A 15521-nucleotide genomic window follows, 5' to 3' on the forward strand; every position below is an offset into this window, starting at 1 on the left:
AGAGAGATCGAGATCAGGTACAGAGTCACAGAGAGAAAGCGGTAACAGAGAGATAGAAAGAAGAGCTGAGAGAAAGCGTAACGGGATAAGAGAAGAGAACGAGAGAAACTAACAGAAGGGTAGAACCGTAAATCCATAAAATTTAAAAATGTATTTTTTTATCATAATTGACACTTAATCACAACCATTACATCATATTATATATAATTAAGTAACTATTTTATCATCTGATAACATTTAGGGTTACCATTTTAACATGTGGAACAAATGATTATTTTTTTATCATTTGTACCTTCAAATGACACTTTTGTGTTATTTGCCCTAAAAAATTTTACACGCAAAACTGATCTGAATAAAAATTATATATATAGTCTATATAAAAAATGAACGTCCGTATACCTTTAAAATATGGATGTCCTTCAGTTCTTCACTGTCCGACATCAAGAATGATCGGGATGCCATTGGTGTCCGCTCCGCTCAAGAACAGAGATGCACCGTCGTTAAAGCCATATGGTGAAGAATGGCCATATGGTGAAGAATGGAGAGACGTCAAGTGCGGACGTATGCGAGCGTGTGTGTGTATATATAATTGTACTCATTATTCATCAACTTTGCAATTAACATGTTACGTGGCTTTCCAACGATCAGCAAGACAGAAATCTATAATTACCATTATTATAATTACCATTATTTAGTAGGAAGTTTACAAAGTTTATAGGTAGAGTGAAAATTAAGGTCATGCTTTTCGACTCGTACAAGTTTCCGTAGTACTGGTTCTACTTTCCCACCTTTTATCTTTTCTCAAAAGAAACAAGCCTATACAAAACCGAGAAGGACTCTTTTATCTGTTCACTTGATTTCTACATCAACGACCTTGCGCTCCACTTCGGTCTTAGGAATGGAAATGTAGAGAACACCATTCTTGAGCTCTGCGTTCACTTTGCTCTTGTCACAGTTATCCGGGAGCTGAAGGCGTGTGTTGTAGGAACTGAAGCTCTTGCTAGACCATGCATCATCGTTGTTCTCTTCCTTGTTTTGCTCACCCTTTATAACAAGCACATCATCCTCAATAGAGACCTTGACATCCTCTTTAGAGAGTCCTGGCATGTCGAACCGCATTTTGATCTCATTCTCATCGTCTTTGATGTCCCAAGGCGCACGAATCTCACCTCCTGATCGGCTTCTTGTGCCGGGGAGTGTCATAGTGTCTTCAAAAATACGGTCCATTGTGTCCAGCATCTGGCGCATAGTCCGCATTGGTGACATGGGATCTAAAAGACCTGCAAATTAATAAGAATTATATTTGAGTGATTAGAGCAATGAACAAGAAAAGAATAAGCCAATATATGCAAATTAACAACACTACATGAAACGTACAGCAAGGCTCATTTTCAGTGCATATGACCTAAGTTTTGTTACTTACCAAAAGGTGAAACATCCATAGCCAACCTTCTAGCACTAGGCCTCTTCTCCATTTGAGTCCCATGGTTATTACTACCCTGATTCACTGCCACGTCCACACTGCCATCTCCACCGGCCTGAGCTCTCAGCGCCGGCAGCCTACGTGGTGGTGAAGGGAAGCTGGCTGAGCGTGAAATACCATTCGGTTTAGCTGAAGCCAATGCTTTGCTTGCTAGGAAAGGTGATCGTGATGACAAGGCCAATGTTGACGCCATAGCTAGTAGTGATACACAAAGTTGTGCACAGAAAGAGAAAAGGTCTGAATTCTTTTTGAGAGAGAAAGCTTCTGATTTCTTGCCAACTAGAGCTTGATGATGATATGAAATGGGAAGGGATCAATGTGAATATATATAGGTAAAGGAGGGAAGCTTGGAGAAGGGACTTGAACATTTGGGAGTGTGGTAGTGTGAAGGTTCTGGACCTAATACTTGTAATTCTTACATTTTCTTGGGCATTCGGGAAAGCTCGACGTCATGTCACGACTCGTGACTCATGAGGATAAGAATGTTATTTTGTGATTAGAGCCTTGTACTCCGAGATATTTTCAGAGCACCCACCACTGTGCTGTGTCCTTATGTACAGCATGTATACAAATCCATCTTTGTCTTCCTCCTCTTTTATCTCTCAAATTGAAGACAAAAAGAATCTGTGATAACACGAATAAATAGCAAAGTCTTGTGTTGTCAATAATATTTAGCCATTTGTCCAAAAAGAAATAATAATAATACTTTTAGCCAAGAAAAATGCCAAAATTTATGTATCGTATAGTGTCTTCTTAAGTAATTCAAAAGATGACGCTTGTTTTCACATTTAAATTGAAAATACTTAAAACTCGATCGTTATTACTTGAACTGTAGGCAAGTCTGCCCAGAATTTTCGTTCGGCTGCAGAATATAGCCATATATAGATAGAGAAATTATGAAATTAGACACTATTTTATATGCACAAGCTAAGCAAGTTAATCACCTTACCAGTTACCACAATGTAGGAGGTCTTATTAGTCATTTGGGTACCTGGGGACAACAAATTTGGAGCTCAAGTAGTAGTGAGTTTCCCAAACTGGGCTCTTAGTGCTACTGCCCAGTCTTTGTTCTTTCCTCTTGTTAGTGCATAAGGAGGACTCTTCTGCAGCAGCTGCTTTCCAATATTCACCAACTCTTTAAACACTCATAAAGAAAGTAGCAGAGAATTCAGGGAATCCAAGAAAGTTTGACTGTTTCTACTGAATGGACTACAGCTTCTTTTCCACATAAATACAACAATCCCATCTTCTACTGCATCCTATTCCAAAAGTGACCCAAAATCTCATGTATTCCATTACATATGAATGAAAGATCCCATAACCTTAATCAATATCCTCTTACCTACAAATCTCAATCCCCAAAAGAACCCCCATCTTCCCCCAATCTTATGTCAGCAATTTAGAGTTCCCCCAAAGTTGATCAGTTCTTTTGTTGTGCTCCATTAACCAAATATTTAAGTGAAATGTTTGTTTAAGATTCAGATAAATTTTCTAATGTCTACTTAAGCTCCACTTTTGTCGATTTTCAAGTAACTCGGGTAGCTACTAGCCTATTAAGTAAAGAGCATTTCCAGTAGTATTGTTAAAATTGAAATTTGTCAATTTTTGAGGTAAATTAATACTCCAGCAGAATACGTAAATCATTGATAAATTAGATAATTGTTAAATAAAATTGATAAATTTATCAATTTTTTATGCATAACTAAAACAATAGCTAAATCTTCTATTTTGTCTCTTGCACACGTGTCATTTTATCATTAGTTAAAATATCATAAACAACAATTACTGATGGAGCAACATTGTTAAATCGATACCTAATTTTAAAATTGTAGTTAAATATAACAATTTTTGAAGTTCACTGTTGGAGATGCTCGTTTAACTCAGGTCTTCCCTTCATGAATTTAACTGTCATTCAAACCGTTAATTCCTTCCACCGTATAAAACCAAAGTTTGCTTAAAATTCAACAAAGTTGAAACTCACGATAATGTTGATCTGACGGGATTAATTCTAACATTGAAAAACATCCAACCCAAACTTAATAGAAAACAAGTGATAGATTACTTGCTAGACTCTAGTCTTCTCAGTATATAAACATAAAAAATTTAACAATTCCTTCATCATAGTTTTTACAGAAAACACGTAAAAAGCAAAAGTGAAAGCTAAGCATCCCTATTCTCTTTTGCTTCAGCTTTCAGCAGCCTCGAAGAGGCATTCTCCATTTCACTGTTTCATGTTGGTCTCAACTCTCTGACACTAGTGCCCCCATTACTAAATTCCTATACGCCACAAGAAAACACACCATTATTTCCTTTTCATCTTTACCATTCTACTTTGTTCTTGTAATGGTAACGTCCATATACAGTCACACACCATTAGTGCATCACAGTGAAAGAGAAAGGCCTGCTCTGCCTCCTATATGCATGGACTCAACAGTAACATTTTGCAGAGTCCCACTTGCTGCAGAGAGCGCATAATACTTTGTTCTCTTCCTTCCCTCTCATTTAAGACTCTGTGCCTTAAGCATTCATATATACTACCTACTCAAAACCAAAAATCTCCTATAAGTTCCCTACAGTTCATCCAAGCAGTTTGGTTCTACCATTAATGTATAGCTAGCTTTTAGTAGTATGGGGAAGACTGGAGGAGGAGGCTCATGGTTGACTGCAGTCAAAAGGGCTTTCAGATCTCCCATCAAGAATGAGAAAAGCAACACCAGGAGGAGAGAAGAACTACAAGAACACGAGGAAGAAGAAAAGGTATACACATATTGTAGTGCTAGTCTACTCGTTAAGTAAATTTTTCTAACTAGTAGCTACAAGATCTGTGAATCACTGACTAGTTTTTGGGGTTGTGTTTTGTAGAAGAGAGGAAAGCGCAGATGGATTTTCAGGAAGCCTGTGAACCAGGAAACAGTCATACATGTGCAGCATACTGAAGAGAAAACCTTAGCAGGCTCTTCTAAGAATGCCACAGAAACTGCTCAGACTGCAACCGCGGCTTTAAGTAAGCCTGCTTGCAGTGATCATGAGAATGCTACTAATGGAGCAGCTGAAGAACAAAGAAATGCGCTTGCAATGGCCATGGTGACCACAGCAGCTGCTCAGGCGGCAGTTGCAACTGTCCAAGCAGCGGTGGAAGCTTTTCGCCTCAGTACTAATTCTAGTTCTAGTAACTCCAGTACTTATAGGCCGCGGCCTTCTATTTTCGTTAGAGATTATGCAGCCATTGCTATTCAGACTGCCTTCCGAGGATATCTGGTAACTAATTATTGACAAGAATCCTTGTTTGTTAAAATGTGGCATACTGAATTACTAATAATGTGGTTTGTGTTTGAATTTAGGCGAGAAGAGCTCTTCGGGCGCTGAAGGCACTGGTGAAGCTTCAAGCATTGGTGAGAGGCCACAATGTTAGAAAGCGAGCAAAGATGACTCTACAGTGCATGCAGGCACTGGTTCGAGTCCAAGCTCGTGTTCTTGACCAACGAACTAAGAGGCTTTCACATGATGGAAGCCTAGATTCCATGTCACATTTCTCAGATAAGAAGTCCATTGTAAGCAATTTATGACATTCTTCAATTTTAGTAAAAACTAAAAAGTTTAGCTATTGTCTCATTTATAAACTGTTTGATGAACTTAGATGTGCTTGTATCTGTTATAATTCAAGTTATAATTGTAGTCAAAAGAAGAACAAAGTAGTACCTTGGATGATGATGAGGATTGTGTCCATTGGGATGATCTCCAGCCGAAAACACTAGAGCATATTCAAGCCATGTTGCAGAAAGTGAAAAAAGCTGCGGCCTCAAATCGGGAAAGGACTACTCTTGCTTATGCCTTGTCCAACACAAACCAGGTCTTAGATCTATCTACCACACAGCCTTTTATTCTGTTATAGTGTCTTCAATAAACCTGTATAAAACTAGACATATAAGTAGCTCATAATCGCTAAAATTGTGTGCAGGAGGAGCTAGAGGAGAAGTTTGATATGCTTGATGGGTGGACAAGAAGAAAGCAATGGGAGAATGGGAGAGCTTCATATGATCAAAGAGCAGACCCTATTGTGAAAACGGTTGAAATGGACACCTCTACACCCTACTTTTATAGTTCAACCCCCAACTTGAAACGACCAGAATATCAATACCACTGCCATCAGTATCAACAACAACAAAGACTTCATCAGTACTCATATCCGGTTGCCACTCCACAATCACCAACCACACCATTTGCATCCCTCACAAGAATTGCACAAGTTCAGTCGGCTAGCCCTCATTGCTACATTAGAGAAACCGGTCATGGAAATGCAATGGGAGGGAGTGAAGTGCCAAACTACATGGCTGCAACAGCTTCAGCCAAGGCCAGGATTCGGTCACAAAGCGCGCCAAGGCACAGGCCTGCAACACAAGAAAGAGAAAAACAGTGCTCAGCAAGGAAGCGTCTTTCATTCCCGGTTCCACCTGAGCCATCTGGTACTAATTACAGTTCAGATATTGAGTTAAAGAGTCCAACTTATAAAGGCATTAACGGAGGCCAAGGAATTCGAAGAGAACACAAAGCAAGCAATGTGGCTTATTGTGTAACAGACAGCGAGACATCTCCAACTTCCAGAGGTGAATTCAGAAGGTGGTTGAGGTAATTAGCAGCCTAGCTATGGAAATGTAAGGTAGTATTGATTTAGTTTTCTCAATGCGAAATGCACCTTATGTGATGATGATGATAATGATGATTAGAGAGCATGATGTATTCAACTTTTAAGATTAATAAACTTAAAGCAAATGCACAATATGCTGAGTTTCAACCGTCACATTTCATTTCCCTGACTTCTAACCAGAATACATATTCATAGATGATCAAGAATCTGAAAATAGCGAAGAGGCGTAAAGATTAACCAAATTACGACCATCTATCTTTACCTTTCATAAAGCTAAAGTATTGGATGTTTTATCTTTTTACTGCCAAAACTTGTATCATGTGAAGGATTGGTAACCGAGAAACAAACAAATCGAAAAGGGAAAAAGAACAACCTTAGTAACATGATTGACAAGAGTAAGAAACGAAAAAATATAGACTCCCAGGCAAATATCAATCAAGAAAAAGATGAACAGAACCATTATATATGATTCCTACTCAAAATGTAAGCCTGATTCCTCTAAAACTATGTACAGTTACCTCTTAGAGAAGGAAGTAAATCCAACCTCTACAGTTTGTCCCTTCGCGATCATTTGTGCCAGTAGAATTACACCAGAAGGTTATAGGCATGTAGTAAGATATGTTCATAATTTTTGACCTATGGTGTGAAACTATGACCTAGAACACCTATTTTTGTGTTAACTATAACAGAAGCAAAACAGATCAACATCCAGCGTCTGTAGTCCAACGGTTAGGATAATTGCCTTCCAAGCAATAGACCCGGGTTCGACTCCCGGCAGACGCATTTGAATTTTGCTTCATTTTGTGTTCTTTTCCCCTAAAACACCCTCATCACCTTACCCATGAAGCTAATTTTTTCGGGATACAATAGTTATGCACTTATGCTTGATCCTGTGTTTTTTCTTTTTTCCTTGAAACAACAAGCTCTAGATACAATAGTGTTAACTTTGTTCGAGATACAATTAGTACAAACTTGTTCATGTTCAGGAGAATGACCAGATTTGGATTTGGATCCAGCAAGTCACTTACATAGGTCTCATAGGCCTCCCTCGGCTTTCGATTTCGACCATTTGAGGGTGTTCTAGGCAAAAAAAAAAGAAAAAAAAAAAGAGAATGGTGAGGCATAGAGGTCATGATTTTAGAGGATGATGGCGCCGGATACATAACGAAACAGATTGCATCAGTCTGCTCTCTGCTAAAAATAGCACTGAACAGCACCGGCACTGGCGTATATGAGCATAGAGAACAACTTCAAATGGCAGAAAAGTACCACCTCTAGGAAATGGTTGCTACTAATCATCAATGGCGTCATTGAGTATAACAATCCAAGAATCTGATACGTTTGCTTATGCAGCCATTGGAACTGTCATTTAGCACTACAAATTGAAGCTAAATTGAACTGATGCAGACTCCCAAGTCAATTAGGAACCAAAAACAACTTTCAAGCTTCTCTTAATATAAACAATTTGGTCGGATTAGTCAGCTAATCATTAGTAGAACTGTAGAAGCATCTCACACAAACCTCAAAAGTCGAAGATGATTGTCCCCGACATAGATTAAGACAAGGATATAGCTGGTACAGGCTAAATGATTTAAAGTGATCGAACCAAGGTTCTGTTCTTTAAACAAGAAAGCACAAATCAAGTAACCAAATCGAAAATCCTCTTTGTAGTCGAAGAACTACACCAAACTAAGCCGAAACAACAACATGATCCGAGTAAAAATTCGACTATGATTTGCTCTGATTCAGCCACAGAGAAACAGCCTCTGTTTTGGGCTTGGAACTTGTAAGATTTGGGCTACTATTCCCACTGCTATCAGAGAATGAAGCTAGCGTTTTCTGAAGCACCCCAGACGGTGACGACGCCGTAGTAGTCCCCAATGGGCTACTAAACTCGCCGTGGTTACCGTTAGTGGTGATCGGAGATGACGGTGTTGAGGCGGCGCTGGTGGCGGGCTTCAACACCTCAGCTAAAGGCCCACCAGGCGGAGAGGAAACCCAAGAAGATGGAGTGAGCCAGGTGGTGATTTGTGGAGGCCTAGTCTCATTTCCACTCCCATCGTTACATCCCAAGCTCATCTGTGTCTGCCCCATTTCGTCACTTATGGAGTTGTACCCTCCCATTGATAGTGTCAACGAAGACGGCGAGAGATGCCCGCTTGATGGAACTGAGGTGATGTTGTCTCCATTGTCGTTCTTGGACCAAGCATCGATGAAGCTTCTTGGGGTTTCTTCAAGAAGAGGGTTTTCCAAAGCTACCACATCGGGACTCAAGAACATGGTACAGTCATTATCATCCTGCTGATGACGAGCATCTCCGGCGTTGAAACTTGTATAAGAATTTAGATTCAGGTAACACTCTTGCTCTGAACGCTGGCCGAAAATAGAGGTATTTGCATCAAAGTAGGGGATTCTAGAGCAGCTACTCAGCTCTGTTTTATTGCTATGCATCAAATTTTGCCATTGCGCATCGGAGCTACTTATCGCCGGCGCTTCACTTTTCATCATCCACTCCATGCCTCTGAACATACACAAAATCAGCTCAGTTGTCTACCTTTATGTAGTGAGAGTGACATTAATTTGATAAAAAGAAAAATAGCTACCTGACTCCTCTGTGTGATGAAACAGAGTTTACACCACCACCAAAAGTAGCAGACTTCACACCGGACTTGTCCAAAGACACCGGAGTTTGATGAAATGTTTGCAGTGTAGATCCGAAAAACTGAGTCGGGTAGCCGTTCTTGCTCATCTCGGGATTCGGCAGATTATGAGCACATATTGGTGGGATATTGTTGCTATTGTTGTCACGGCGAAGCTTCTTGGCGGTGGTCATAGTAGCGGCGGTGGTGGTGGTATTGTTGGCATGAATTTCCACATGCTTTCTTGAACGGGGACGGCCTCGGTGCATGTGGCGCTCACAGTACTTCTGGTCCGGCGCAACATCTCTCGAACACCTCCATTTCTTCCCGTCCGTCCTTTTGCACCGCCCCGGCTCCGGATCAGTGCTATTCGACAGCCTCAGATTGAACCCTCCGCCGCTCACTGCAGACCGAAAAACAAGTCAAAAACCCGGAAAAAAAAACAAGTCTAAATTGATTTGAAGAGATTAGAAATATCAGTAGTTACATGGAGATTGAGAAATAGAGGATGAAGAGGTGGTGGTGGTGGGAAAGAGGAGGTCACGAGGCACAGGGAGAGAAGCCATCATGTACTTGTAAATCATGGCTTGTCTCTCAAGCTCCTTCCACTGTTGATTAGTGAAAGGAAAACCCAAAGCTGCTGCTGCTGTCGTCATCCCTCCTGCAACAACAAAAAAACATAGCAGTTTCTTCAGTCTCTCTTTTCTTAAAGATTGAAGCTTTCAGATAAACAAGACAGAAAGAAAAGGGGTTGTGAGTCTCATACAAACCTGGGGATCTGAGAGAGGTTGAGTTGTGATGATGAGTATTTGTATTAGATAAGCACTGAAAAGGCTGCAAGCCTCTCAAGACAGAACCTCCACTAGTACTATTACTAGAAGAACTACCAGCTACTGGTTCTGCAACACCAGGGGGTCTGTTACACGTGGGACCATCGCCACCGTCACGTCTTTGATCTGGACGACCACGGTTGTCATGATGGACCATCATCATCATCTTCTTCTTCTTCCTTAGTTACTACTACTCAAAAACCAAGCTAGCTCTGCGATTTCGTTTCCTTGTCTTGGAAGCCTAATAATGAATGGACCTATTTTGGGAAACAACTACCTTTCCAATCGAACAAGCATAAAATTCACAAATGGGGGAACCTCAACTTTTTGGTTCTGCTTCTGCTGCTGCTTCCGAGAAAAGCTTTGTGCTCTGGCTTTCATGGGTTGCAGAGCAAAGATATAGACCCCCATATCCTATTATCTCAGCCCTTTTGGAATAAAAAAATAAAATGAAAACTCTTTTTCTTTTTCTTTTTCTTTTATGATAGTATTTGATTGTAAGGGGTTGCCGCCATTCTTAGCCTGTGATTTGCTTCCATGCTTCCAACATTCGCACACCATCTCATGTACTAGTAGCGTAGCTAGTTGACAAAGCAAAAGAGAGAAGGGAGCCACCACAACCCACCACCACTGCTGCTCTCTCTTTCTCATGACTCATCATTGTTATTATTTGCGGTAGCTATCGTTTTCTGCATGTCACCCTAAAACAACCACCGTTCTCATCCTTTCGCATTTCTCTTCTTCCATTGTGAACAAGAAACCTCTTCATCTATGTAACAGTCGCTCTAGATGTCCGTTTACCGTGATTTCCTTGCTCCGCGTACGCACGGTCGTCGTTGAGTTCAAACTTCAGATGTTGTGAGAACGGTATCGACAACATAAACGTTGCTTTACTTTACTAATTTCAAGTTAATAAAGTAGATACGTCAAATAACATACCGTGTTACGCATAATTTCTTATCTACAAAACAAGTTGTGATAATAAACAATACAATTTGGACAACTCGATCGTTGTTCTACTTTACTGATTTCGAGTTACTTAAATCAGTTATGATTACGTGCATGCAGTTAAAAGATTACTTACTGTTTTCATTTAATGATTATCAAAATAGTAAATCAAGCATGTACTACTATAATCGCACCGCACGTATCTCTAAACTAACATAAATAAGTTGTAGTGTCAAAAACTGGGATACAAAATGTGACATAACCATAATAACAACATGGTGAAAATTTTACTTTTTAATATAGTAAATCACATGTTAGTGATGTTACCAAGTTTCTATGACAAAAAATTGTCTATATTAATCGTCAAAAATAAATAAATATACAAACGGCGTCACGTTTGTCGTTGTAGGCACCGTTAGTCCCTTTTGGTGCATCGGGAGGCGCAATGGACCCAAGTAGACCCAAAGAAGACGTGATGCATTTACTAAAAATGCGTCTAGCAAACGTCTCCCACTCGCACCACTAAGCGCGTAGTTTACACTTAGAGAAAAACCACAACTCTGATTGGACCGTGGACACAAGCGTTCAAGCGGTTAGGTGTTGCGGAGATTGGGAATTATTGTAAGATAGCGACTAGACATGAGGGCGGTAATGACAAAAGGATAGAATTCTGGGCCACATGATCTGCATCTAGATTTTCTATTTTATTGGGCTTTGTTTTTCTATGTAATTTAATTGGACTTGGGCCCGCTTGGAAAATATCCAATCTTGTAATGAGACCAAAACATGTTTAATTTCCACAACTAACTATATGGAAGGAACAAGCTGGTTGGATCTCATTGGGTGACAAGACGGTTGTTTATTGGTAGTTAATCCATACTTAAATGTCTAAATTACTCCCATACCAAACCCCTTAATTCTTACTAGTGCTAGTGTTCTGATCTTGATGCCCTACTTTCATCTATGGAAGTTTTAAGTCTTTTGAATCGAATATGTGTTTGATGAATTACTTATCAATTCGAAATCGCTTTTAACACCTGATTGCTGTCTTTTAATGTCTTGAAAACGGTTGTTAAAATCAATTTCGAGCGTTTAAAATTTCCAAGCATCTATTAGAAAAACATTATATAGTAGAAGCCTTGAAATATGAAATGATTCATTCTATTTGACATGACTTAATAGACAATCTAAAGGTGGATTGCATTGTGGTAAGTGATTACTAAGCAAAAAGATATTTGTTGATAGTGCAGTGCACATGATTCAATATATTGATGTTACATAATCTAAGACCAAGATACCAGCTCTCTCATAATGTTGTGACAAAACATTAAAGGGTAGCAATGTAGCATGTATGAGAAAAAGGGTGGGTTTCTTTAAAGGAAGGACAATAATGTTCCTTAGAGGGTGATGAGGTGGCAGCTTGGGGGTCATGGGCTGGGCTGGGCCAGACAGACAGCTGGGGAGGGTCCTCTTCACCTTCACATTTGCATTATGCATGCAAAGACAAATCCTTCCCCCTTTCTCTCTTTGAATCCCTGCCTTTCCTTTCCTCTATCATCAGTCTATTTCTGAGTACTCTGTCCTCACCATTGTAGTCAGGCATAAATTGGTACCATAACAGCTTTCAGCCTTGAGTACAGTAAAAAGAATTTACAGATCAGCCGACTTATTTCAACTAGTTTAGTCTTTAGTTAACCGCCAATTTAACGACTCTATGTACAGTTAACATGAATCTCGAATCAAATCACAAACGAAAATCTAATTTTGACATTCCATTGAATATTTTCCGGGTCGGTCCGTCGGTGGGATATGAAAATTTGAGTACCATGTCCATAATGTAACGCATAGATGTTGTGAAATCGAAGCATTATTGTGCATGGAAGGGGGTGTCTCCAAGAATGGAACAATGGAACAACAAGAGCATGGACCGATTGGTTGAATAATGATACAGTGTTCAATGTTCCCAATGATACTGATGATAAGGAAGGAAAGCTACCACCGCCAAGGAAACACCAACTCCTGAGGTCTGGACCATACTGCATTACTGCTACCATTTCATTTGAATTTCAATGTCAAGTTCATCTCTTCGATTAGGATTTGGGGTGAAGTTCTGGAGTTGGAAACCAAAATTTATCTAACATCTCAGGGTCCTAGAGTTTCAATACTCGGTAGTACTGCAACTGCTGGCTCTTTAATTCTGCAATGTTTTTAGTTCAGAAAACTCTTATACTTGGTGCAAAAAATTTAGAAGTGACAGACAAACTAACATGGTGTTTAAGTATTATTCATAAAATTTGGAAGCAGACCCTTGAAATCCACTTCGTAGAAGACTGTATATGACATATCTACATACCTATTTAAAGATTCAACGAAACATAAAAGTAGACAAATACATTGTTATACTGAAATAAAACAAAAAAAACAATACAGAATGATGAACTAAAAATGTTTTCCATCACAAAAGCCAGAACAGGATACAAACATTTATCAACTTCCTCATGAAGATAGTTGGGTTTTAACCATTTTCCAACAAGGATTTCTATAACCTCCCTGACAATTATGTAGTTTTAAACTGATCTTACACTTTCAGTGCCTTCAGTCTGCTATTCTGTAAGTCTGCCATTATGTGAGTTTCTTCATTTTCGCACATGGCATCGTCACTAATTCCATCAAGCAGAGTGCAGAACAAGTCTAGATTATTTGTTAAAACTTCTTCCTCCGGATCATATTCTTCTATATATCTTATTAGCTTCCCAACATTATCTTTAAAAGGGATAGTGCCGGAAAGGGTATCTTGAACAAGGGACTTCACTGCGCTTGTTGCTTGAAATGAAGTAGCCACAACCGTTATATATTTTTCCTATTCATTTACAGGACAATTTAAAAACAAATTAAACTCATATGACCACAGATAAAATGATAATAACAATGACAATGATAATGATAATAATAATAATAATAATAATAACAACAACCACAACAACAACATTTACAAAATACATAACGTAGCTGTACCACTTGCTTTGGAGTTTTTGCAAATATATTTTGAAAGATTGTGAGTATCATATTTAAACAAAAAGTGAATTCATAACAGTATTTGCATTTGAAGCTTGAATTATTTACTCACATATACACAATCAAGTTCTTGATGAAATCATCATAATTGCTTGATAATTGTTCCTGCACACAATAGGCAATAGATTGTAAGAGGCATAAGAATTGGCATGTGCATAACACACGGCCTCTAGAACTGTTCTAACAAGAATAAAAGGCATTACTAAATAAATTCTAAAATCAAATGGTCTCTCATAACTCGGAGAAACTTTAAACAACACAAATTAAACTTACTTTAAAAATAAAAGAATTTTATGTATACCTCAGTCATCCCTTCTGGTTTTCTTATCTGTATCATATCACAATAGATTTGTCCGTGCAGTATTGGTTTAACCTGCAATTGGAAAGGTTGTGGACTCGAATGAGAAAATTAAATGTTCAAAAAGAAAAACTATAAGTTGATAAACACATTGGCAAATAATGAATGAAGCAAAACTTGGCTATCTCGGCAATTAAAAATATTGTGAACATATAAAATAGCTCATTTGTTGTATAAGATAAGAAAACAATGAGAAAAGATGTGTTGTCGGTACCCATTGTGCGCTCAGACCACAAGCGAGAGCATTGAGAGCACGCCTAGCCTTTGAGACGATATCTCCGCCCTCACAGTTACCTGTTTCTAGGACCATTTTACACTCATCCTGCACAAAATATTATAAATTAAATGAGAGATTTCCAAGAAGAGTTTTCACAGTCCAAGTCCTTTGGGTTGTGATTTGCGAAAAAATAAATACCTCATCCATTCTGCAGGTCAGGCGATGAAATGCAAAGACTGATTCCACCTCTTTCTCCCAGACTTCTTTCAGATCCTCTGCAAGAGATCATAGGTTAGACTGTGAATAACTGTTTTCTTTTTCTTTATTGAGATCCTCCGCAAGATATCATAGATCCAACCTTGCAGATCTTGTACAGCAATACCCAAGATATATCTTAACTATTAACACATGATACAACTATTACCGGTCACAAGAAAAACAAAGAAAGTAAAGTTAAGAGAAAGAATAAGAAGAAGAGATGGAGGAGGAACTTACTAGAGATAATATCTTCCGAGAATTCCACAAAATAAGTCGGCTTGAACATCCTTCCCAATCGAAACCCTAATTGGCATTCAAACAAAATATATAGAATGATCATGGACTCCGATTTGTGCATAAGGTATTATAAGGCCAAAAACTGACTTCATGACCTGCGCCTCTAATCGTCACAAACATAAGCTGTCCACCCGCCAACCTACCAATATCACAGAGATTATGATGCTGAAGAACGTTTTGACCGAAATGCGTTATACAGCCTGACATATAAAGCCTGTGAAAAATAAGATGCTAAATAACGTTTTGACCGAAATGAAACACCTTTGGATTAAAATAAAACTGCTTTATGATCACTCATTCACTGTAACCACAGTACAATCGTGTGGTGGTGTTTCAGCCAAAGTCTTCTCTTTCAGTCGTCTCCTCCACATTCCACATTTGCATTACTTGAAACCCCTTTCGATCAGAACTCTGATCACCACTCAGTCACTTTCCGATGGCGATGAGCATCCAAGTTAGAGCCTCCACCGGTTCAGCTTTGCCATGGAAATACGACGTGTTTTTGAGCTTCAGAGGCGCAGACACCCGCAAGGGCTTCACAGATTACTTATACAAAGAGTTGCAGCGGCAAGGAATCATGACGTTCAGGGACGATCCACAACTTGAAAGAGGCACGGTCATCTCTCCGGAGCTACTCACTGCAATCGAGCAATCCAGGTTTGCGGTCGTTGTTCTTTCGCCAAAGTACGCAACTTCTACGTGGTGCTTGCTTGAACTGTCTAAGATTCTTGATGCATGGAAGAGAGAGGGGCGAATTCTGCCAATATTTAT

The 15521-nt window shown here is 39.2% G+C and overlaps 5 protein-coding genes and 1 non-coding gene across 6 annotated transcripts in view; 3 read left to right on the top strand and 3 right to left on the bottom strand.

The window, feature by feature from the left end:
- Nucleotides 1-646: 646 nt before the first annotated feature.
- Nucleotides 647-1774, bottom strand: LOC101315386 (small heat shock protein, chloroplastic-like). The gene is made up of 2 exons (XM_004307875.1): nucleotides 1424-1774; nucleotides 647-1280 (listed from the first exon to the last, which is right to left on the bottom strand). Exons 1-2 carry the CDS (start codon nucleotides 1674-1676, stop codon nucleotides 850-852), a joined length of 684 nt encoding a protein of 227 aa, XP_004307923.1. The 5' UTR covers nucleotides 1677-1774; the 3' UTR covers nucleotides 647-849.
- Nucleotides 1775-4111: 2337 nt separating this feature from the next.
- On the top strand, nucleotides 4112-6113 carry LOC101302995 (protein IQ-DOMAIN 14-like). Its single transcript, XM_004309049.1, has 5 exons — nucleotides 4112-4240; nucleotides 4346-4741; nucleotides 4825-5034; nucleotides 5160-5333; nucleotides 5442-6113. Exons 1-5 carry the CDS (start codon nucleotides 4112-4114, stop codon nucleotides 6111-6113), a joined length of 1581 nt encoding a protein of 526 aa, XP_004309097.1.
- A 726-nt stretch (nucleotides 6114-6839) lies between these two features.
- TRNAG-UCC lies at nucleotides 6840-6911 on the top strand. Its single transcript has one exon. It is a non-coding gene; the product is annotated as a tRNA-Gly (tRNA).
- Nucleotides 6912-7694: 783 nt separating this feature from the next.
- Nucleotides 7695-9967, bottom strand: LOC101310465. The gene is made up of 4 exons (XM_004307858.1): nucleotides 9538-9967; nucleotides 9255-9428; nucleotides 8732-9170; nucleotides 7695-8649 (listed from the first exon to the last, which is right to left on the bottom strand). Exons 1-4 carry the CDS (start codon nucleotides 9761-9763, stop codon nucleotides 7857-7859), a joined length of 1632 nt encoding a protein of 543 aa, XP_004307906.1. The 5' UTR covers nucleotides 9764-9967; the 3' UTR covers nucleotides 7695-7856.
- Nucleotides 9968-13123: 3156 nt separating this feature from the next.
- On the bottom strand, nucleotides 13124-14875 carry LOC101303289. The gene is made up of 6 exons (XM_004309050.1): nucleotides 14691-14875; nucleotides 14394-14470; nucleotides 14193-14300; nucleotides 13922-13993; nucleotides 13681-13725; nucleotides 13124-13405 (listed from the first exon to the last, which is right to left on the bottom strand). Exons 1-6 carry the CDS (start codon nucleotides 14809-14811, stop codon nucleotides 13124-13126), a joined length of 705 nt encoding a protein of 234 aa, XP_004309098.1. The 5' UTR covers nucleotides 14812-14875.
- Nucleotides 14876-15186: 311 nt separating this feature from the next.
- Nucleotides 15187-15521, top strand: part of LOC101303574 (TMV resistance protein N-like) — a 3484-nt gene continuing 3149 nt past the window's right edge. The window contains exon 1 of the mRNA XM_004309051.1: nucleotides 15187-15515. Coding sequence (XP_004309099.1) covers nucleotides 15187-15515 — 329 coding nt within the window. The remainder of the gene's footprint in view (nucleotides 15516-15521) is intronic.

This window comes from Fragaria vesca, linkage group LG7 (genome assembly GCF_000184155.1).
Source record: "Fragaria vesca subsp. vesca linkage group LG7, FraVesHawaii_1.0, whole genome shotgun sequence".
Taxonomy (NCBI): Eukaryota; Viridiplantae; Streptophyta; class Magnoliopsida; order Rosales; family Rosaceae; genus Fragaria; species Fragaria vesca.